At 41.2% G+C, this 23,294-nt stretch overlaps 1 protein-coding gene across 11 annotated transcripts in view; it reads left to right on the top strand.

Moving 5' to 3' along the window:
- grip1 (glutamate receptor interacting protein 1) overlaps positions 1-23,294 on the top strand; it is a 472,826-nt gene that overhangs the window by 379,734 nt on the left and 69,798 nt on the right. For all 11 annotated transcript variants that reach the window (XM_072551567.1, XM_072551564.1, XM_072551566.1 and 8 more), the window contains 3 exons: positions 13,101-13,256; positions 14,071-14,257; positions 20,469-20,614. In XM_072551567.1, coding sequence (XP_072407668.1) covers positions 13,101-13,256; positions 14,071-14,257; positions 20,469-20,614 — 489 coding nt within the window. The remainder of the gene's footprint in view (positions 1-13,100; positions 13,257-14,070; positions 14,258-20,468; positions 20,615-23,294) is intronic.

The following is a 23,294-nucleotide window of genomic DNA, read 5'->3' on the forward strand; positions in this document are numbered from 1 at the left end:
GTTAATGTCAACAACTTTATAGAAATGGTCAATTGATCATATAGAACTTGTGACGTTTTTTCAGCAATACTCATTTTGTTGAAGCTTTTCATTTTGTATTTGTCAGGTCAATTCACAAGAATACCAATAAAGGGAAAAAATAGAATGTGTGAGAAGAGAGTACTGATTAGTTGGCAAATGGACTCTGATTAGTAGTAGTATTGGCAGGGAGAATGCAACAGTTGAAGATAATTGATCGTTAACTTCCAGGCTTCATTTAGATTTTAAATCCAGTGGATTGACTTTAAATGGTTAGGGTATTATCCTGATAAATGGGCCAGTGAATGGCTGTCATCTGTTTTGTTGTGCTGAAATAGGCATAGGCTGTGGATGTTCTGTGCTGACAGAAAGACCATGTTCCTGTGCAATATAAGTAATATATGTAGCTTTGGTACAAGATTATGTACGACACTAACAATACTAATACTTATTAGGAAATTCTTACCTGCACTGCTAGTCCTAAGTTATCAGTGTAATTCTTTGTACACTCAAGATTATCTCGTAAATTTGATCCAATTTCAGAATCACATGCTGTTTGAGATGATTCACCAGTTGAGGATCAGTTACATAAATTGTAATGACAGTTTATTTGCCTAGCTCAATGGTATTGCTATGAAATTCCTGTTAGATCCAGCTTTCTCTCACAATTTTGGATGCTATGTGAAATCTGTCTTCAGATGGCGCCTTAGCTCCTATCCTTTGCATATTTCCAATGTGTAGATAATATATTTGTATATGTTTGGAATGTTTGACTTCACAGATGCATGTAAGAATTTCTTAGTAAGTATTAATGTGCTCTGTCCTGCACTCAAATTCCCATTTGAAATGGAACAGTCAAATGAGCTCTCTTTTTTCCAATGTCCGAGTTAAAGATTAACGGTCTATCGCGTGCCTATCTTCTCTGATCAGTATACACAATGGGATTTCCACCATTCCACATGTGAGTTGGATCATACCACTAGACCCGTAAATAAGGTCCAAGCCACTTGCTCACTGTGCAAGCTTGATCCTAAAACAGGTTATATCAAACTCAATCCTGCAGGACAATTGTGACCCTGCTCAGATAACTACTCACTCCATATCATGCAAGTTCATGAAAACCCCAAATGCAATCACTTAACATCCTGAAAGTTGCCCAGTCTATCTCCAGGTACTCTGGAAGCATAAGGCAAAATGGGTAGTGTTTGTCACTAACTGACAGGATGCTGTCACCAAGTCAAAAGACATTCTGCCAGTCACACGAATGAATATTGTGGTACACGAATTGCAGTTCCAGTATGATACTATTTATATAGGCTGTACATCCCAAGACTAGCAGATCATATCAAACAATATATCCCTTCAGCTGTTTTCAATGTGCAAGGTATTGATAGTACCTAACCATTAGACAGGGGTGTTTGCAACACCGTATCCAACATTAGGTTTGATTCTGTAATTGGACAGCATTTGCTGGATAAAAATGACACTGACAACCAATTTAGGATTGTCAGTTGGGCTTGCAGAGCAGAACACTTGCACATACTGTCATGCTCAGGGCCTTGTTCTTTACAGACACAACATATGAGCACACACTGCATCTGTTACATCTCATCAAACTAGTCGACAGCCATTAACTGGTTCTTTTCTCAGGGCAATGCTCTGACTAATCAGTCAACCTGCCTGATTTCAAATCTGAACAAAGTCTGGCAGTTCACTATCAGTCATTATTAGCTGCTGCATTCTTAATAACACCACCACTACCGGTCAGAGTCCGCTTGATGACCAGTCAGAACTCTCCTCTTGTACAGAATAAATGTTGGTTTTCCTTTTATTGATATTCTTTATTGTTGAATTTTCCTGTTGCATACAAACCAATAGTTTTTACCAACCTCCATGTAACTAACCTGGTAAGCTAGCTGCAAGCATCTTGTGCCAGAAGTGCTGAGTGGAGACGCAACGACCACCTACTGAGGTTCCCAAAATTGTAGATGTTGATCCTTAACCAGTTTGATGCACTCCAAGTGAGTAAAAAGAAATGGATGAAGCTGTTAGACGTTGCTAAGGCTATAATCCTCAACAATATTCTGGCAATATCATCAAAGGCTTTTGTCCAGACCACCTGCACCCCTGGGCAAGCTGTTCCAGTAGATTTACAACACTGGAATCCACCTGGCAAGGCGGAACATTCCCCAGTCTTGTGTATCCAACCCAGTCAGTTACCATCTATCAGTCATTTGTCAATAAAGCGCCATCAACAACGTTACCTAGCAGCACTTGCAATAGCTGGCTCACTTATGCTTCGTTCAGGTTCCAATAAAACCAATCAGTTCCTGAACTAACTTGACTGTGGCAAAACTGGAGTCAAAGGGAATTGGGAGCAATCTCCTACTGGTTGGAGTCACATCTGGCATAAAGGAAAATAGCTGTTATTATTGGAGGTTCATCATCTCAGCTCCAAGGCTGCTCAGAAATAGTTCCTCAGCCTTTTTTCTTCCCTACCCTGAAGTGCTATTACGCACCCCTGAGTGATCGTCTCACCCACCAAAATCACTGTGACCTTTTTTTCCTTTTTTTTTAAACTAGTAGCCACCACCAGTAAAACACCCTGAAAGGTAACGTGGCCCACTCGATTGGCATTACATTTGCCAACAGTCGAAAACCGTGGTGCTGGAAAAACCATTACAGGTCAGGGAGCATCCGAGGAGCAGGGGATTGGACATTCCGGGCATAAGCCCTTTGTTAGGGGGAGGGGGAAGGGGCCTGGGAGTTGCATCCACCAACATAATCACTCTCTTTTTGTCAACCACTCATGTACTGTGGCAATAGTGCATACCATCAATAAGTTGGATGCAGGACTGAAACCAATCACTAGGATTCCTTCAACAACTCCCTCAAAACCCGCAAGCTGTGCCGCCTTGAAGGACTGGGACAGCAGATAGATAGGAATGCCATCGCCTGCAACTTCCCCTCCAAACCACGTACCGTCCTGGCTTGGAACTATGTCACTGTTTTTTCACTGTTGCCAGGTCAAAATCCTGGAGGTCGCCATCTCTCAAAACTGTGGGTGTACCTATTGTGGTGAAAGAAGCAGCTCCTTACCATTTTAGGTCAATTAGAGATGAATAATAAATAACAATGCTCACATCCTGTGAATGAATAAATTAAATTTTACATGTAAACTTAGTGTTTTAATAACCTTATTGATTAGGGGTGGTACAATTGCCATCTGTACCCTATATCTATTTTCTTAACAAGATAACTGGTAATTATGAAGTGTTAAAACTATTGTTAGTTTTACTCTACCCAGTTGCCTATCCAGCAATAGGACCCCATGAATATTTTTGGCTTAGCATTAAAATTCCTGAATCTAATGAAATAAAAATCTGCAGAGGTCATTATCCCGTCACCAAGTCACCCTTTATTTATACATGGAGAGTCCTTGACACTGATCCAGCCCTCTCTGTGCCAGCTCTGAGTGAACAGGATGTCTGACACTCCTAACAATCAGGACTCCCGCCCACCTTCCGAGGACCCCTTCTCCCACCTCCAACACACTGCATCCACCTGGACACCCCACGCTGGCCTATTACCTGCCCTCGACCTCTTCATTTCCAACTGCCGCTGGGACATTAACCGCCTCAACCTGTCGTCCCCCCTCCCCCATTCCAACCTCTCACCCTCACAACGCGCAGCCCTCCAATCCCTCTGCTCCAATCCCAACCTCACCATCAAGCCAGCAGATAAAGGGGGCGCAGTGGTAGTCTGGCGCACTGACCTCTACACCGCTGAAGCCAAATGTCAACTCGAGGACACCTCTTCCTACTGCCCCCTCGACCATGACCCCACCCCCCATCACCAAACCATCATTTCCCAGACCATACAGAACCTCATCACCTCAGGAGTTCTCCCACCCACAGCTTCCAACCTCATAGTCCGGGAACCCCAGTTCTACCTCCTTCCCAAGATCCACAAGCCTGTCCACCCTGGCCGACCCATTGTCTCAGCATGCTCCTGCCCCATTGAACTCATCTCTACCTACCTCGACACTGTCCTATCCCCCGTAGTCCAGGAACTCCCCACAAATGTTCGAGATACCACCCACGCCCTCCACCTCCTCCAAGACTTGCGTTTCCCTGACCGCCAACGCCTCATCTTCACCATGGATATCCAATCCCTCTACACCTCCATCCACCACGACCAGGGCCTCCAAGCCCTCCGTTTTTTCCTCTCCAGACGTCCCCAATAGTGCCCTTCAACCGACACTCATTCGTTTGGCCGAACTGGTCCTCACCCTTAACAATTTCTCCTTTGAATCCTCCCAATTCCTCCAGACCAAAGGGGTAGCCATGGGCACACATATGGGCCCCAGCTATGCCTGTCTCTTTGTTGGCTACGTAGAGCAGTTGATCTTCCGTAATTACACCGGCACCACTCCCCACCTTTTCCTCCGCCACATTGATGACTGCTTTGGCGCCACCTCGTGCTCCCGCGAGGAGGTTGAGCAATTCATCAACTTCACCAACACATTCCACCCTGACCTTAAATTTACCTGGACCATCTCTGACACCTCCCTCCCCTTCCTGGACCTCTCCATCTCCATTAATGACGACCGATTTGACACTGACATTTTTTACAAACCCACCGACTCCCACAGCTACCTGCATTACACCTCTTCCCACCCTACCTCTTGCAAAAATGCCATCTTGTATTCCCAATTCCCCCACCTCCGCCGGATCTGCTCCCAAGAGGACCAGTTCCACCACAGAACACACCAGATGGCCTCCTCCTTTAGAGGCCGCAATTTCCTTTCCCACGTGGTTAAAGATGCCCTCCAACGCATCTCGTCTACATCCCACACCTCTGCCCTCAGACCCCACTCCTCCAACCGTAACAAGGACAGAACGCCCCTGGTGCTCACCTTCCACCCTACCAACCTTCGCATAAACCAAATCATCTGCCGACATTTCCGCCACCTACAAAAAGACCCCCCCCCCACCAGGGATATATTTCCCTCCCCACCCCTTTCCGCCTTCCACAAAGACCGTTCCCTCCGTGACTACCTGGTCAGGTCCATGTCCCCAAACAACCCACCCTCTAATCCTGGCACTTTCCCCTGCCACCACAGGAACTGTAAAACCTGCGCCCACACGTCCTCCCTCACCTCTATCCAAGGCCCTAAAGGAGCCTTCCACATCCATCAAAGTTTTACTTTCACTCCACTAATATCATTTATTGTATCCGTTGCTCCCGATGTGGTCTCCTCTTCATTGGGAGGCTGGGTGCCTCCTAGCAGAGCGCTTTAGGGAACATCTCTGGGACACCTGCACCAATCAACCACACTGCCCCGTGGCCCAACATTTCAACTCCCCTCCCACTCTGCCGAGGACATGGAGGTCCTGGGCCTCCTTCACCGCCGCTCTCTCACCACCAGATGCCTGGATGAAGAATGCCTCATCTTCCGCCTCGGAACACTTCAACCCCAGGGCATCAATGTGGACTTCAACAGTTTCCTCATTTCCCCCTCCCCCTAGTTCTAAACTTCCAGCTCAGTAACTGTCCCCATGACTTGTCCGGACTTGTCCTACCTGCCTATCTTCTTTTCCACCTATCCACTCCACCTTCTCCTCCCTGACCTATCACCTTCATTCCCTCCCCCACTCACCCATTGTACTCTATGCTACTCTCTCCCCACCCCCACCCTCCTCTAGCTTATCTCTCCATGCTTCAGGCTCACTGCCTTTATTCCTGATGAAGGGCTTTTGCCTGAAACGTTGATTTCGCTGCTCGTTGGATGCTGCCTGAACTGCTGTGCTCTTCCAGCACCACTAATCCAGAATCTGGTTTCCAGCATCTGCAGTCATTGTTTTAACTCCTTATCTGTCAGCCAGGGTTTATGATTGAGGCTGATAATCTGATAGAGTCAGAGAACTCATTTTATGAGGTCTACCTGGCTAACCTCATTACAATTACTGCATCTTATTCTGAAGAGAGTAAAACTCCTGAGTCCAACTTGAAAAGGAATAAGATATCAATGTTAGCTCAGAATTATTTGGTAATTAATTCTATAGCTGGTTGCTTTCCAAAAGGAGCCCTGGAGGTGGAACTCTTAGTATAAAATATGTATAGATCAAGAAGAATTGCATAATAAAGGTTTACTGTTCATTTCAACCCCTTTGCTTACAATATGAATTTTTGACTTGCACATTGTTTTGTTTGTTTTTAATCCAAGACGGCACGAACATCTAGATTTTCATGTTTTCAAAAAAAAAACACCCTGACAGGCTAAAGTGCAAGCAGCTTTAGTAAAGTAGACTTGCTGACTTTGAACATTCCTGTGATGGCTTTTAGACTTAAAGGACTTGCACATGAAAGGTTTCAAAACCTTTCAGTTCTTTGCATGTGAAGTGGTGATTAGCATATGTTTGGAAACTCATGTCATCTGAAAGCACGGATTAGAGCTTTTTAAAAGTTAACATTGGTTAAATGCTTACTGATTGTCCAATTACTCCAAATCTTATGAAACTAATACTTTATTATCACACCATAACGAATGGAGTGAATGAAATTGTTTTATTTTAGAAAGGAAAGTAATTTTAAAAGCATTAATCTGATGCTTTGTGTGCATGCATTTGGATCAGTATAAAATATTCAGTATGGATTAACGTTTTTGTGTTTGATTGCATGTACAGCTGTTATTTTACATAATATATTGTATTGTGGTTTTGTTATTCATGGAAGTGGTTGCAATGCTGTGAAATCTCATGGGTATGGAATCCAGAAATATCTGTCATTGCATTCTTCTAAAGATAGATGTAATGTCCTGTGAAGCAAGGCCTATTCCAGAGCAATTGCACTATCATGGCAACAACTGTAGTCAGTGTAATAACTCTCCAGGATAACCACAATATATTGCATCAGGATTTATCATTGTTTGTGTTAGACGTACTTTCAAGAATTCATATTGTTTAAGTATGAGTGATAGCAATTCCAGTCGGACCGTAAGGAGAGAACTCCTTACAGAGTCTCGCTTAGATTCTGAGCTGATCTCTGAACCTGATGGAAATGAGAGTCTCCACAGTACGTAATGCAGAAAAATTTAATTTTTATGGAATGCCTATGAACAATTATAAAGAATGAAATAAAAGAAATAAGAAAAATGCAACTTCATAAAAGAAGGAAAATGTTGCATGCGTAGAAAGTTAGTAAGGCAGTATTATTATGTTCCAAAAAAAGCACCAGATTGGTCTTTTTGCAATTGATCTCCAAAATGATCCCCAAAAAGTAAGCCCATAACAAATCTATACAAGGGCAAAATAATCCTTGGTACATAACCTTACATGAGGATGAAATCTCTGGTCACTTACTTTGTTGACATGCTTTCAGTGGTTGGCTGGACAACTCTGGCTGCTGCACTGAACCTACAGGCTTTGTTCCTTCAGTCTAATTTCTGGCTCCATTCAAGCTTTGCAGATGCTTATTTAAACTTTCCCAAAATTAAGGCCTGGCAACCAGGAGTCTCTATCAATGTCTTATAGCAGACTTTGCAGAACTTCAGTTGCTTTTACATGTTTGGTGTCTCTCATACTTTATTCACTAAGTTATTACTCGAGCTCCTTCTCCACATAATCGATTTTGCCTTATGTGTAAAGCTGTTAATTATCCTGGGAGTAAGTGAGGACTGCAGATGCTGGGGATCAGAGCTTAAAAATGTGTCGCTAGAAAAGCGGAGCAGGTCAGGCAGCATCAAAGGAGAAGGAGAATCGACTTATCCTGGCCAAGGATCATTGGGATACCAGAAATAGGAACTGTTCCCCTTCTTTTTGAAATTATCAAATGCGACTGTGGCAGCAAATCTAGAAAAATCAATACTTCAGTCAGTTAGAGTTGTGAATGAGTATGTGAGTTGGGGGGGGGTGGGGTGGGGGGATCTTAAGTCTACTGTTACTAATGTTACTCCTGATCATATAATTGTATAATTGTTTGACTTAATTAAAACATAATCACAGGTTTAAATCCCTGTCTAAAAAGTAACAATTCAGTACAAAAAATCAAAAACAAATCAGAAAAAGGAGTAGGACAAAATTGCAAAAAAAAAATTGGTTGCTTACTGTAGGCCTACAGGAGCATGAGGAAAAAAGCTGATGAATTAAATGCAGATATAAATTGGTTTCCTTTATTTCAGATATATTTAGTCACTTTTAGACAATAACCTCATCTCCAGCCCTCAAGGGAGCTGTAGAATAACATACAGAAATAAACCATTCAGCCAATCAAGTCTGCAATGGCTCTTTCGAAAAGCAATCCAATCAGTCTGTTTTTCTTCACCTATTGATCCAATTATCGTTAAAGGTTACTGCAAAATCTGTTTTCACCACCCCATCACGAATTGCATTCCAAATCCTAACCAGTCATTGTGTAAGACGGATGTTCCACACGTAGCTTCAGGGTCCTTTGCCAATCATCTTAAGTCTGTACTCTCTAGATAATGGCATTTCAGCATTTCAAAGTTGTTTCTTTGCGTTTATTTCATCCAACTCTTTCACATTTTAATCACCTTTTAACCAGATTCCTCTCAGCTGTTCCAATCTATCCACATAATTGTAATTCCTCATCTCTTTCAATCGTAATAATAAATCTCTCTGTACCCTCTCAAAATTATTCGAGCTTGAGCCAAAGAGTATCTTGTAACAGCAAAGCAAAATATCTTGTCTTTTTATTTTTATGGTATCCGTCCATTTGTGAGGCCAGGTTTCCATATGTTTCACTAACTGCCTTGTAAACATCCCTTACCACCTACAAGGGTCTTTGCACAAATGTCAACAATCATAGAGTTGCATGGCATGGAAACAGACTCTTCGGTCCAACTTGTGCATGCCGACCCAGAGATCACAAATTGATCGAGTCCCATTTGCAAGCATTTGGCTCATATCCCTCTAAACCTTTCCCATCCGGATGTCTTTTAAATTATGTCATTGTACCTGCCTCCTCTGGCAGCACATTCCATACACGCGCCACCCTCTGTGTGGAAAAGTTGTTCCCCATTTAAATCTTTCCCCTCCCACCTTAAACCTACCCCCTCCAGTTCTGGACTCCCCTACTCTGAGGAAAAGACCTTGGCTATTCATGCCCCTCATGATTTTCTGTCCATTCAGCATGTGTTGTATTTGTCTTTCCTCATTCAATTAAAATAATTCACACTGTACTTTTGTATATTGAATTTATACGCTGTAGATCTGCGCAGTTCACCAGACTTCAATACAAACATATACCTGACATATATTCCCTTGAATCCTCTTGCTATCTTTCTTGCTGTTACTAAATTTGCACATTTTGAGTTGCTTATGAATTTTGAAATTCTGCCCAATACCTGCAGGTCAAAAGCATTAATATATTTTGAAAAAAAGACAATGGTCCTCATACTGAGTCCTGGGAACACCTCAGTTTGAAAAACAGTAATGGGGAACAACTCTGTTTTCCAGCTACTTTTGTATCCTTGCTGTTGTCCCTTTTATTCCATGAGCTGCAGTTTTTCAATCAAACCTATTGTGTGGTAATTCAGCAAAAAATCTTTAAAATTTCTTTTGCACAACATCAACTGCACTGCCCTTATCAAAAGTTACTGAAGTGTGATTTTCTTCCAACAAGTCCATGCTGGCTCTCCTTTACTTAGTCCATGCTTGCCCAAGTGGCTTTTAATTTTCTCCTGGATTATGGTTTGTACAATGCTCCCCACTATCAGATAGCTGACCTGTAACTGCCAGGTTCATATTTCTCCTCTTTGGTCAAGGGTGTTCTCCAGTTCTCCAGTCCTCTGGCAACACCCCATGTATCTGAGGAAATTTGGAAAATTGTGGTTGGCATCTCTGCAGTTTCATTCCTTCCTTGTCTGAACAACTTTGCTGGGTTGACTCCCAATGGATGGAGGTTAGAGTGGTGCTAGAAAAGCATAGCAGGTCAGGCAGTATCCAAGGAGCAGGCCCGAAACGTCGACCTGCTGTGCTTTTCCAGCACCACTCTAATCTCCAGCATCTGCAGTACCCACTCCTCCCAATGGGTTGTTCTATTATACTGTAGTCTCTGCAGCACTACTCAAGTGACTTGTGGTTCAGGTAGCTCAGCGGGCTGGACAGCTGATTTGAGTTACAAAGTGATGCCAAAAGGATGGTGCAATTCCTACTCTGGCTGAGGTCACCATGAAGGATTTTACTTCTCAACATTACCCCTTGCCTGAGGCATAATGACCCTCAGATTAAACCACCATTCGTCTTTTCTCTCTCTAATGAGCGAGCAGTCCAATGATCTGATAAGGCTATGGCAACACATACATTTAAGTGGCTATTAATCATGTGTGAGCATTGACCGCTGAAGGCATCCCCACAGTGGTAATACGGTTGTCACTTGGCATCTATACATGTAGGATTAACTCCGTTGTATTTTGGCAACCTAGCCAAATTTCCATTCCCTAACTTCAAAGTACCTAAACAAATTACTACATTACTGTCAATTTTTCAGATTTGACTAACTCCACATCGTAATGGTCAAGCCTGGAATCTGCCTGCTCTATTCACCAGCTAAATGTACTCATACTAAGACAGGATTTGAGGAGCATGCGTTGGGAGCATAGGCTGTCAGGGAAGGATGTGGTGGAAATGTGGAACTTTTTCAAAGAGCAGATACGACGTGTCCATGATATGTATGTACCTATCAGGCAGGAAAGAAATGGTCGTGTGAGGGAGCCTTGGTTGACTAGGGAGGTTGAATGTCTAGTAAAGAGGAAGAAGGAGGCTTACATAAGGTTGAGGAAACAGGGTTCAGACAGAGCAGTGGAGGGATACAGGATAGCCAGAAGGGACCCGAAGAAAGGGATTAAGAGAGCTAAGAGAGGGCATGAAAAATCCTTGGCGGATAGGATCAAGGAAAACCCCAAGGCATTTTATGCGTATGTGAGAAACCTGAGAATGACGAGAACGAGGGTAGGTCCGATCAAGGACAGTAGTGGGAGACTGTGTATTGAGTCGGAAGAGATAGGAGAGGTCTTGAACAAGTACTTCTCTTCAGTATTTACGAACGAGAGGGACCGTATTGTTGAAGAGGAGAGTGTGAAACGGACTGTTAAGCTAGAAGAGATACCTGTTAGGAAGGAAGATGTGTTGGACATTTTGAACAACTTGAGGATAGACAAGTCCCCCGGGCCTGACGGGATATATCCTAGGATTATGTGGGAAGCAAGAGAGGAAATTGCAGTACCGTTGGCAATGATCTTCTCGTCTTCACTGGCAACGGGGGTGGTACCAGGGGACTGGAGAGTAGCGAATGTTGTGCCCCTGTTCAAAAAAGGGAATAGGGATAACCCCAGGAATTACAGGCCAGTTAGTCTTACTTCTGTGGTAGGCAAAGTAATGGAAAGGGTACTGAGGGATAGGATTTACGAGTATCTGGAAAGACACTGCTTGATTAGGGACAGCCAGCACGGATTTGTGAAGGGTAGGTCTTGCCTTACAAGTCTTATTGAATTCTTCGAGGAGGTGACCAAGCATGTGGATGAGGGTAGAGCAGTGGATGTAGTGTACATGGATTTTAGTAAGGCATTTGATAAGGTTCCCCATGGTAGGCTTATGCGGAAAGTCAGGAGGCATGGGATAGAGGGAAATTTGGCCAATTGGATAGAAAACTGGCTAACCGGTCGAAGTCAGAGAGTGGTGGTAGATGGTAAATATTCAGCCTGGAGCCCAGTTACAAGTGGAGTTCCGCAGGGATCAGTTCTGGGTCCTCTGCTGTTTGTAATTTTTATTAATGACTTAGATGAGGGAGTCGAAGGGTGGGTCAGTAAATTTGCAGATGATACGAAGATAGGTGGAGTTGTGGACAGTGAGGAGGGCTGTTGTCGGCTGCAGAGGGACTTAGATATGATGCAGAGCTGGGCTGAGGAGTGGCAGATGGAGTTCAACCCTGCCAAGTGTGAGGTTGTCCATTTTGGAAGAACAAATAAGAATGCGGAATACAGGGTTAATGGTAGGGTTCTTAGTCAGGTGGAGGAACAGAGGGATCTTGGGGTCTATGTACATAGATCTTTGAAAGTTGCCACTCAGGTGGATAGAGTTTGTAAGAAGGCCTATGGAGTATTATCGTTCATTAGCAGAGGGATTGAATTCAAGAGTCGTTAAGTGATGTTGCAGCTGTACAGGACTCTGGTTAGGCCACAGTTGGAGTACTGTGTGCAGTTCTGGTCGCCTCACTTTAGGAAAGATGTGGAAGCTTTGGAGAGAGTGCAGAGAAGATTTACCAGGATGTTGCCTGGAATGGAGAGTAGGTCGTACGAGGATAGGTTGAGAGTTCTCGGCCTTTTCTCGTTGGAACGGCGAAGGATGAGGGGTGACTTGATAGAGGTTTATAAGATGATCAGAGGAATAGATAGAGTAGACAGTCAGAAACTTTTTCCCCGGGTACAACAGAGTGTTACAAGGGGACATAAATTTAAGGTGAAGGGTGGAAGGTATAGGGGAGATGTCAGGGGTGGATTCTTTACCCAGAGAGTGGTGAGGGCATGGAATGCGCTGCCCGTGGGAGTGGTAGAGTCAGAATCATTGGCGACCTTTAAGCGGCATTTGGATAGGTACATGGATGGGTGCTTAATCTAGGTTAGAAGTTCGGCACAACATCGTGGGCCGAAGGGCCTGTTCTGTGCTGTATTGTTCTATGTTCTATATTCTGCCTTATTGCTGAATTGAAGAGATGAGTGAAGGAATACTAAAGGCAAAACAAATAGGTTTAGTGAAAGATAAAGAAAGCATCTATTCAGAAATAGGAGGAGTGCATGAGGCCCATTGAGCCTGCTAATGACAGCCGATAAGATCATTGTTGATCTTCCCTTCAAAACCATGTTGCTGCCCTAACCTTATAGTCAACATTTTAGAATGGAAATACTTTGGGCTAGTATTATACCCACAATACAGGTAAATTTAGGAGATTATAGGAGGTGAAGGTCAAGGTATGTAAGCAACTGGATTAAAAAGAAATAACAGTTGTGTTTTTTTTGTGTCCTATGGAGATAATGCTCAATTTATCTTCATTTGTTTCTCTAGCTGCTCTGGTGTCGACATCATTCTCTCCTACCTCCATGAGTGCATATAGTCTGAGTTCCCTGAATATGGGGACCCTACCTCGCAACTTGTATCCAACAAGCCCACGAGGAACACTAATGAGAAGAAAAATGAAAAAGAAAGACTACAAGAGCTCCTGTATGTGGCAGGTTCCTGTGTAAAAATTGCTGGTGAATCATAGGGGAAAACATATTGTGCAGACAAAAATATGTCAGTGTTCAGTTGATGAATTTTAAACTTTTATCCTTTTAATGTAATTTAATTGAATTTATTTCTTGTGGGTTTTTGTTTGTTTAACCAACTATCAGGAGCAATTTGTCATAAAGTCTACACAGGCAAGAAATAAATGTGTCAAATTTGCTTGTTCTGCCCTCAGTGCAACTGTGCACAGCTGATTTACTGTCTGCTACTATGTATTTAAAAGACATATCAGTGAGACAAATTTTTATTTTTACTTTATAGCAGTTTTGGAGATTGTATTTGGAAAAGATTTACTAGCCAATTGATTAACTTCTCGACAAAAAGTGAAATGAAAACCTCTATAACACAATTGGATTGGGTTGACCAGCTCCAATCCAGCAATACACTGTTTTTGAAGCATCAGAAAGGATACCCCAGTAAAAACTGAGAGCTGTGAATTGTAGCATGACGGAAAGACAGACAGAACAATGGGAATGTGTTGAGATCTTTTTTCTCATTTGGAAGATAAATAACAACTGGTTGGGCTGGATGGTCTATTTCTGTGTTTTACCTCCTTTATAGAAATTCACTGTTTGAATGAACTGGATATTTTGTAACTAATGTGTTTCTTTTGCCAGTCACATTGATAGATGCAGCACATAATCTGTGAAACTTGTGAAGATGATGACTAACCTAGAGGCACAGTGTGAGTGGAATTCTGTTCTGTTTAGTGACCTGAAAATGATGCTTCCCCAATGTCCATCTTTTACAGTATCTTTAGCCTCCAGTACGGTTGGTCTTGCAGGCCAGATTGTTCACACTGAGACAGCAGAAGTAGTCCTGACCAGTGACCCGATCGTCGGGTTTGGAATTCAGCTCCAGGGTGGTGTCTTTGCAACAGAGACCTTGTCTTCTCCACCATTGATTGCATATATTGAACCTGACAGCCCAGCAGAAAGGTGAGAGCCTTCCAAGTTCTGTGCTTCAGTGTTTCCTGCAGGCATTATTCTCTGCTTGAAAGGATGTTCCGTCTTGACATTTACAATTAATTATAAGCCATTACTGAGCAAAGTTATCCAATTAAGGAGTCTTCTGTGTTTTACAGCTAAATGTTATTAATTGACAGCAAGCGCTAGGATGTGTCCCTCCTATTTATTAGTAGACATTTCAGAACAGGAAGTCATGGTTCCTTTTTTGATGAACAATTGACAGTGTTCTTCAGTAATGATTCTCTAAAATCCACCATGCTTTACTGTTTTCAAAAAAAGCTGCTGTTTTTCTTTTTTTTTCTGCTGTTTTAAATTCAAGTGTTTATCTCCACAGTATTTTGCTTTTATTTTTTGAAAGAAAAATCTTTTGTTGTATAAAATCTCAGATATTCGATCTGCAGCGGTCCTCATGGGATCAAGTAAAATAAGATTTCTCCAGCAGCCCTGAAGCACCAACAAGGCTGTGATTTTGGTTTTTTTGAAAATAAATGCATTTATCATCTTTTATGTTGTCTCTCTGTTCAGCTTTTTTTCAGTTTTATGTCTGGGCTGAAATGTGTGGTAAAGGCATGATTTTTAAATACTTAAAGTACTTGTCTTGCTAAGGATGTATGCTGCATTGAAATTCAGTAAGCTCAACTAAAAAAGGGTAAACTCCTTATTGGTAGTGGCTGACTTTTTTTTAAAAAATTGGAAAGTATATTTTTTTTCCTTCTTTTCTTCCCTTTATATAGAGGCTTACATAATATAATTAGGCATAGAGTTAGTCCACATGATCCCACTTCACTTTTCACCTGATTCCCATATCCTTGATTCCTGTAATCCCCCAAAATTTGTTGTGTTCAATCTTGAATATATTAAATGACTGAGCGTTCACAGACCCCCAGTAGTAGAGAATTCCAATGATTTAAAGCCTTCTGATTGAAGAAGCATCTCCTCTCAGTCCTAAATTGCCAACCACTTATCCCAAGACAACAAGCCTTTGTGTTAGACTCTTCCAGTAGGGGAACCTCTCAGTATTTGCCTTCTCAAAGACTCTGAGGAATTTTAAGTGTTTATATACTTCAAGCACACTCTCTATTTGTCATTCTCCATTTGGCAGGGCAAGGTAGTTTGGAGCATAGCATTCTCCAAAAATGTTGTTTATGCCCCTCAGAGGAGTGTTTCAAATGGATTAATCATGGTTTTGTTTTCATTCCCTCAAAATAAAATGCATCGCCTGAAGTTTTTAGCTGGCTGACAGATCTGAGGAATCTTGCTGAAATCAAGTTGATAGATTTGCATTAACGTAACTGTTGTTGTGTTATGCTACATAAGACTATGTGCTCAGCTCATCAACATTGAACCATCTTTATTTATACCTTCCCAGAAGAACAGCAATATGGTGTACTGCTGTAACTTTCAGACACAATTACCTAACTAATGTGCAGAGTAGAACTCTGTATCAATCACATTTTGAGATTACCCTAACATAAGTCACACAGCAGAAACTTATATAAATGTCAAATTTTTGACAACAATGCTTTTAGGTAACGAACTACAGGAGCAGTGTTTGAGTAGGAAATGTTTTCACAGAGTTGATCTGTGTGCTTGATTTGGGCTCAAGTCAAATCCAAAGTAAAACATCATAATGGAATAAAATGAAAACCAACAACAACAAAAATTCTCATTCATCATCTGATCACTTAAATAATTTAGATAAAACAAAAATTAAACTTTTCTACATGTCTTTATCATTTCTTTACTAGTACTCCTTTCCATGATTATTAATGCATTTACAATGAATCTCATCAGTACATCTCTGTGACTAGTTTGGTGCTGAAAACTTTGGACTTTGATCCTTGAAAAGCTGCAGTGAACCTTGAAATGAGGTGTATGAGAAATTATAGCTTTTTGTACAAAAGTTATGGATTGAATTTTACATGAGCTCAATTATTGATGCATGTGCACATATAGTATGTATTTCCAAAACTGATGTTTAACTGTGAATTTTCTACAATCTTAATTTAGGTCAATTAATTATGTAGTATCCAATAAAGATGATGACATCACAAAGTCAGGTTTTCAGCATTATTCAGCAATTGTGTTCTGTTAAATCTGGTAGCCTGTATGCAGCTATTGCAGATATTTGGCTGCTGCCCAAGTAACACATTACAATCCGATTGTAATCTGAGATTCAACTGGACAAAAAAAGTTTGTACCAGAAGCTATTTAAATTGATAGCACTGATAAGTCGTCTTTAATGTCTCTTCTTTCACTGTTGCTCCTTATTCTCAAATGCTTAACCACAGCAGGGAATTTATTTCAAAATCCCTTACTTTTTTAATCATCCTCCATCTTCCTCAATCCACAGTGTCGTCACCACGAGGTCAAGCCAATACACACAGAAGAATTGGAAACTGTGAATCAGCTACATTTATGTTTGTTATCTCTTCTCATTTTCCAAGTAGCTAGAGGGAATTATTCATGGCATTTGTTCTAGAACCCCTCTATCCCACAATTTTTTCTTTATGTTGAATTATTTGTGAATATGGTACACTACTCACAAATGTCAGTAGTAACTTGCAATCTACATTGGAACTGACTTTACTTATGGATGTTTATCATTTTAAAAATATTTTGCATTTAAGCAACAATTTTGGCAAATTGGTCATCCCTTGGACAGGGGGGCATTATTGCTGTCCAGCTTCTATGACTTCTATATATGAGTGTAGCCTTCTTTCTCTCTCTGTTTATCCATATTTAAGGTTGCCTTGATGGGTTGGGACCTGATTCCTATTTGCTTTATGCGCTGGTATGTTGCCCATATTTTACCTGGAGCCCCTAGTTTCAACAGAACCAGTTGATGCCTTTTAAACAAATTAAAATCTTCTCCTTTGGATACTGAAACTCCAATATCTTAGTTTGCCAAATGTTAACCAGAAAAAGGCCTAACTCTCCATTGGCTTGGCCAGAGGGAGGTAAATCTGTGGAACTCATTGCCATAGAACGCTGTGGAGACCAGGTCATTGTGTACATTTAATACCAATATGTATAGGTTCTTGATTGATTAAAGGGATCAAGGATTATGGGGATAAGTCAGGAGAATGGGGTTGAGAAACATGCCTGCCGTGATCAAATGGCAGAGCAGACTCAACAGGCCAAATGGCTAATTTTGCTCCTATGCTTTATGATCTATGGTTTCTAAAAGAAGCATTAGCCACTTGTAGCATTCCTTGCCCAGGTTCATTCCAGATATCCAAGTAAAAGCTTTTTCCAGAGAAGTTGAAATGTATAGAGGACAGCGCAACGTGCAGACTCTACTTTTCAGTTGAACCATTCCATGGTATAGAAATTTATTATAGTTTAGTGGGATTGTAAGACCACTGGGATTTAGGCTGAATTAAGTAGATTTATTGAGCTTTTCAGACAATTCTTTAACTCCTTTATCTTAACCCCTTACCAAGCTCCCAACTCAAAGGCAGGATTTGGAGATGCCGCTGTTGGACTGGGGTGTACAAAGTTTAAAAATCACACAACACCAGGTATGCTGGAAGTTATGCTAATTCTGCATTAAAACACTATTCCAGAGCCAGGTGAAATATTTTGTCCAATACTGGGCATCATACTTCAGGAAGCATGTGGCGGCTTTGGAGAGAATACAAAAGACTTATTCAAGAATGGTTTGAAGATCAGAGACTAGTTTGATCAACTGGAGAGTCTGTTGTTCTCCTTAAAGCAGAGAAGTTATGAGAAAATTTTATAAAGACAAAATAATTTAGAATTTGAACAGAGTAAATAAAGATGATCTGTTCTCTGCTCGCTGATCCAAATGTTGATTTGGTAAAATAACTGGCAACGACTTAGGGGGAAAACCCTATTTATCAACAAGTGGTTACAATTTGGAATCCACCACCTGATGTTAGATTGCTGGATACAGATTCAATAGTAACCTTCAGAACAGAAGTAAATAATGAGTTGAAGACCCACACTGCAGTATTTTCGAAGCAACTAATGGATTTCACATTGATCATAAGACAAAGGTGATGACATGATCTTAATATTTATACCCATTAGCTACTCAGTTAAAAAAATTTGTTTAAATGATAAGCGTTTCTTTTGTCTCAAATGATGGAAGAATTGGCTCATTGCATCTGCTGGAACAACATAAGAGTCATACAGAATGGAAACATTCCTTTCAGTCCAACTTGTACGTGCAAGTAAACTTGTCCCATTATATTTCTTTTGATAGAAGTTAAACTCTTCCCAGTTTGTTCTGTGAGAATGATATGTACAGGATTATTGCATGAAATCATTCTGTATAGGAGAAGCCCTTTTGCCAGTTGAGTTTGTACCACCAAAAGTACACTACACTTACATTAGTCCCACTTTCTACACTAGGCCCATAGCCTTAACCGTTATGATATTTCACGTGCTCAACCAAATACTTTTTAAAGGTTGTGAGGTTACATGTTACATGTAGCAACATTGCACATGTGCTTATGAAGCATTCCTCTGGTTAATACTCAAATGAAATTGTAAATCAATTTTAAAAATAGCTTCTCATTGGTAGAAATACTTACTGGAATAAATCTTTTTAGATGCATTAAAACCATTGCCTTGTGTTAGCAGCTGCACAGCTACTCTGCATGCGTAGGTGAGACCGCCAGTACTTCCTGTGATATGTTATGTAACACAAGCTGTTTTAACTCGAGAGTGTGGTGCTGGAAAAGCACAGCAGGTCCAGCAGCATCCAAGGAGCAGGAAAATCGACATTTCAGGCAAAAGCCCTTCATCAGGAATTCCTGATGAGGAGCTTTTGCCCAAAACGTCGATTTTCCTGCTCCTTGGATGCTGCCTGACCTGCTGGGCTTTTCCAGCACCACACTCTCTCAACTCTAATCTCCAGCATCTGCAGTCCTCCCTTTCATCAAGCTGTTTTGTTGTCTAAATGAAATGAAATTGTACCCATTGCAAAAGGACAATTAATTCTTCACACTTAGGGAAAAACTATCATGATAAAAAAAAGGTTGTTCACACTTCTGAGTGGGAAAAACAGGACCTAGGGATTAATGCTTATGTTGGATTGCAAAATTATTAATATTGTGCCTTGGACCTTTTCTTAATAAGCAGTTTAATGACACATTAGAGATTAGACTTGCACATTAGCAGTGATTCTCATTCCTATGTCCTCTGATTTAGGAGTGAGTGAAATGTAAGCCTGCAACATTGCTTTGGATTCGACTGATACACTGATGCTCCTCTTGCTGATATTCATTGTGAGACTGTTTGTTTGTTTTAACAGATCTTGCTATAGCAGGGCATTGGTGAGACCACTATGTGCAGTTTTGGCCTCTGTACTTATGTGGGGCATACTTGATTTAGGAGCAGGTCCACTAGGATGATGCTAGAGATGAAGAGGTTATAAGGAATGCTTCAACAAATTGGGCCTGTAGTAGTTGGAGTTTAGAAGAATGAGAGGTGATCTTATTGAAACACAAAGATTGAGGCTGATCAACAAGATAGATGCTGAGATAATGTTTCCCCTCATAGGGAAATCTTTAGAACTAGAGTGCACAGCTTAAAAATAAGGTCCCCATTTATGACTCCAATGAGGACGAATTTTCCTCTTAGAGGACTGTCAGTCTTTTGAATGCCCTTCCACTGAGAGCATAAGAAAGCTGATCTTGCAATCCCATGCAAGATTTTTAAAAAAAAATAAACAGTAGTTAATCCTTCCCCAACCATGTGGTATATTCAGGGGGCCTAATACTGGTTTGTGCTGATGCTGTGTATATGCTCAGAGCACCTAACCCAATATGACATTGGACAGATTTAAGTATTATGTTGAGCTAGGCTGGTTAACCTGAAAAATGGTGTAATTCTCACATCCCCTCTTCCAGCTCAGTCATAATTAAATTGCAGCCACAAGGACAGAATGGGCTTCTAAGTTTAACTCGTCATGGTTTTAACTGGTTTAATGGAATTTTTTGCTTGAGATAGCAGCTTGAAATCCTGTGTGTTACTGCTGTTCAACAGATTTGAGTCTTGCACAGAGTATAGGGCATGAATTCATTAATCGAAAGTAACAGGTGACAAGGATTGTTACCAGCATTCAAGCGTCATGCACACTCAAAGTTCTGTCTCTCTTGCTTCCTGAAGTGCATGTGACAGATGGTGTTTTTGTCCTTGTGTCTGGCAGGTGTGGAATGCTGCAGGTTGGAGACAGAATTCTGACAATCAATGGAATCCTCACTGAAGAAAGCACCCTGGAGGAAACCAACCAGCTCCTTCGGGACTGTGCTGGCAACAACAAAGTCACCCTCGAAATAGAGTTTGACGTCGCAGGTAAATCTGAAAAGTATATATCATTTGCTTTTGGGCATTGTGTGAATTATTTGGGAGACGGGGCTCTCTTCCTGTTTTTAAAAAAAAAGTATGAAAGGGATTAGTTTTCAGTTTTCATAAAGGAATTGCTCTTGGACCCCTGACAAAAGGAAAGTTTTTTTTTATTTGAAATGATTTTGATTTTTAAGTTTGTTTATTCCATGCCTGCATAACTGATGATGTATGCTGTATTATGATAGGAAATCAGCAAAACGTGAAAAATGTTATTCATCGGAGAAATTCTGGCTCTGCTGTCATCAAATTGAGTAATGCAACTTGCTATGCTCTCCCTGAGTAGCAGAGTTTTAAGAATATGACTTTGAACACTTGGTTTTCTGTCCAACTTGATACATGTCACAGAATCATAGAACACTGCAGCACTGAAATAGCCCATTCTGCACCAGTTATTTTTCATCAGTATCTTAACGGCATCAAAATGTTCCTCGGGAACTGACACCTTCTGAGTGATTTTTGTTGAGGAATCTCAAACAGGAAATTTGTATGTCATCTTAACAGGTAATGCATATGAAAGACAAAATAAGGATCTAAAGTATTCTACAACCTTTGAAATAATTTGTACTGAATACCAATAGTATACCCAATAATGTTAAATAAACAAGAGGTGTAATTCACAGTGAGCACACTTCAAATGGTATAGATCGATTCAGTGAAAATTGATTGTGGATTTCTTTTACTTAAAAAATGCTGTCAATGTACAGACTTTTTGTGTTTCATATAGTGTATTTCTGCAGCAACTTTAAGCAAAGATATTGATCCAGTTACTTTAAGTTTGTCCATTGAAGTAGTGGTTAGATGAATATATTGTAGTTTAGAATGGATTGCTCCTCATAGCTAAAATTTGAATTTGTCTATCATTCGGAGTGGATATCCCAAAACATTTCTCAGAAGGCTATAAAAAAACAGGGATGGAGCCAGAAAGGGAAATTTTAAAAAAGATTGACTAAAGATTTGGTAAGTGTTGGAGAGATGTCAAACAGCAGTCTCAAGAAGTCCAGTCGATCTTTATTCAAGCTGTTTAACCACACATGCAGGAAAGGCCAGAGACTGCTAGGAATCTGGCTTTCACATGGGGCACAATCACCCTCTTAATAATAGCTCAGATCAGAAGATAAAACAATGACGCTGTGATTTCACCAGTGGGATACAGCATTTTTATACGTTTTGCATTACAATAATTACATGCAACATTTTTATTGTTCCTTCCCTCATAATCTATACACCCTATCCTGTGAAACACCTGCTCAATGATGGACAGCCCTATGGACAGCCCTAGGTTCCCCATGACCTCATGATGTTTACTGGATATCATATCATCAGACCTTAGAATATTACAATGTATCCCATTAATTAGACATTTCCCAGATTTGCTCATCTCCTAAGGACTGCTCAAATTCTGTTATTCATTATATTTGTTGCTATCCCTATCAAATGTTCTTGTGTATATTGTATTAGTCACTGCCCTAATCAAGGGATACAAAAGGAGATTGGTTCTTACTATTTGCTGTGAGATTCATAATAGTAGTTCTAATACAAAGTTAGTTATATGTGGAGTTTTATTATTACATTGATCGTTAGCATTCTTTAGCTAGTGTGTCGTGAGCAGTTTATTTGTCCCCATGTTCTACCTGCCAAATCACTTAACGAATTTTTAGATTCGGTGATAAAGTTTATAATTCTCACGACTGGACGAACAAAAGGATATTAATTTTTCCTGATTGTTGTAAAGTTTGTACTATCAATTCCAGTAAAGCTATGTGGTTACATCTAATGTTAGGATTCTTTGATTAATAAGCCTTATCACTTGTCTCTGTTGTTGTGGGGTCATTATTTTCTTTTTAATTAATGCTTGCGACAAACTTCAGGTTAAAACAATGACTGCAGATGCTGGAAACCAGATTCTGGATTAGTGGTGCTGGAAGAGCACAGCCGTTCAGACAGCATCCAAGTAGCTTCGAAATCGACGTTTCGGGCAAAAGCCCTTCATCAGGAATAAAGGCAGTGAGCCTGAAGCGTGGAGAGACAAGCTATAAGAGGGTGGGGAGAAAGTAGCATAGAGTACAATGGGTGAGTGGGGGAGGGGATGAAGGTGATAGGTCAGGGAGGAGAAGGTGGAGTGGATAGGTGGAAAAGAAGATAGGCAGGTAGGACAAGTCCGGACAAGTCATGGGGACAGTTACTGAGCTGGAAGTTTAGAACTAGGGTGAGGTGGGGGAAGGGGAAATGAGGAAACTGTTGAAGTTCACGTTGATGCTCTGGGGTTGAAGTGTTCCGAGGCGGAAGATGAGGCGTTCTTCCTCCAGGCGTCTGGTGGTGAAGGAGCGGCGGTGAAGGAGGCCCAGGACCTCCATGTCCTCGGCAGAGTGGGAGGGGGAGTTGAAATGTTGGGCCACGGGGCGGTTTGGTTGATTGGTGCGGGTGTCCCAGAGATGTTCCCTAAAGCGCTCTGCTAGGAGGCGCCCAGTCTCCCCAATGTAGAGGAGACCGCATGGGGAGCATACAATAAATGATATTAGTGGATGTGCAAGTAAAACTTTGATGGATGTGGAAGGCTCCTTTAGGGCCTTGGATAGAGGTGAAGGAGGAGGTGTGGGTGCAGGTTTTACAGTTCCTGCGGTGGCAG

This window comes from Chiloscyllium punctatum, chromosome 32, assembly GCF_047496795.1.
Source record: "Chiloscyllium punctatum isolate Juve2018m chromosome 32, sChiPun1.3, whole genome shotgun sequence".
Lineage (NCBI taxonomy): Eukaryota > Metazoa > Chordata > Chondrichthyes > Orectolobiformes > Hemiscylliidae > Chiloscyllium > Chiloscyllium punctatum.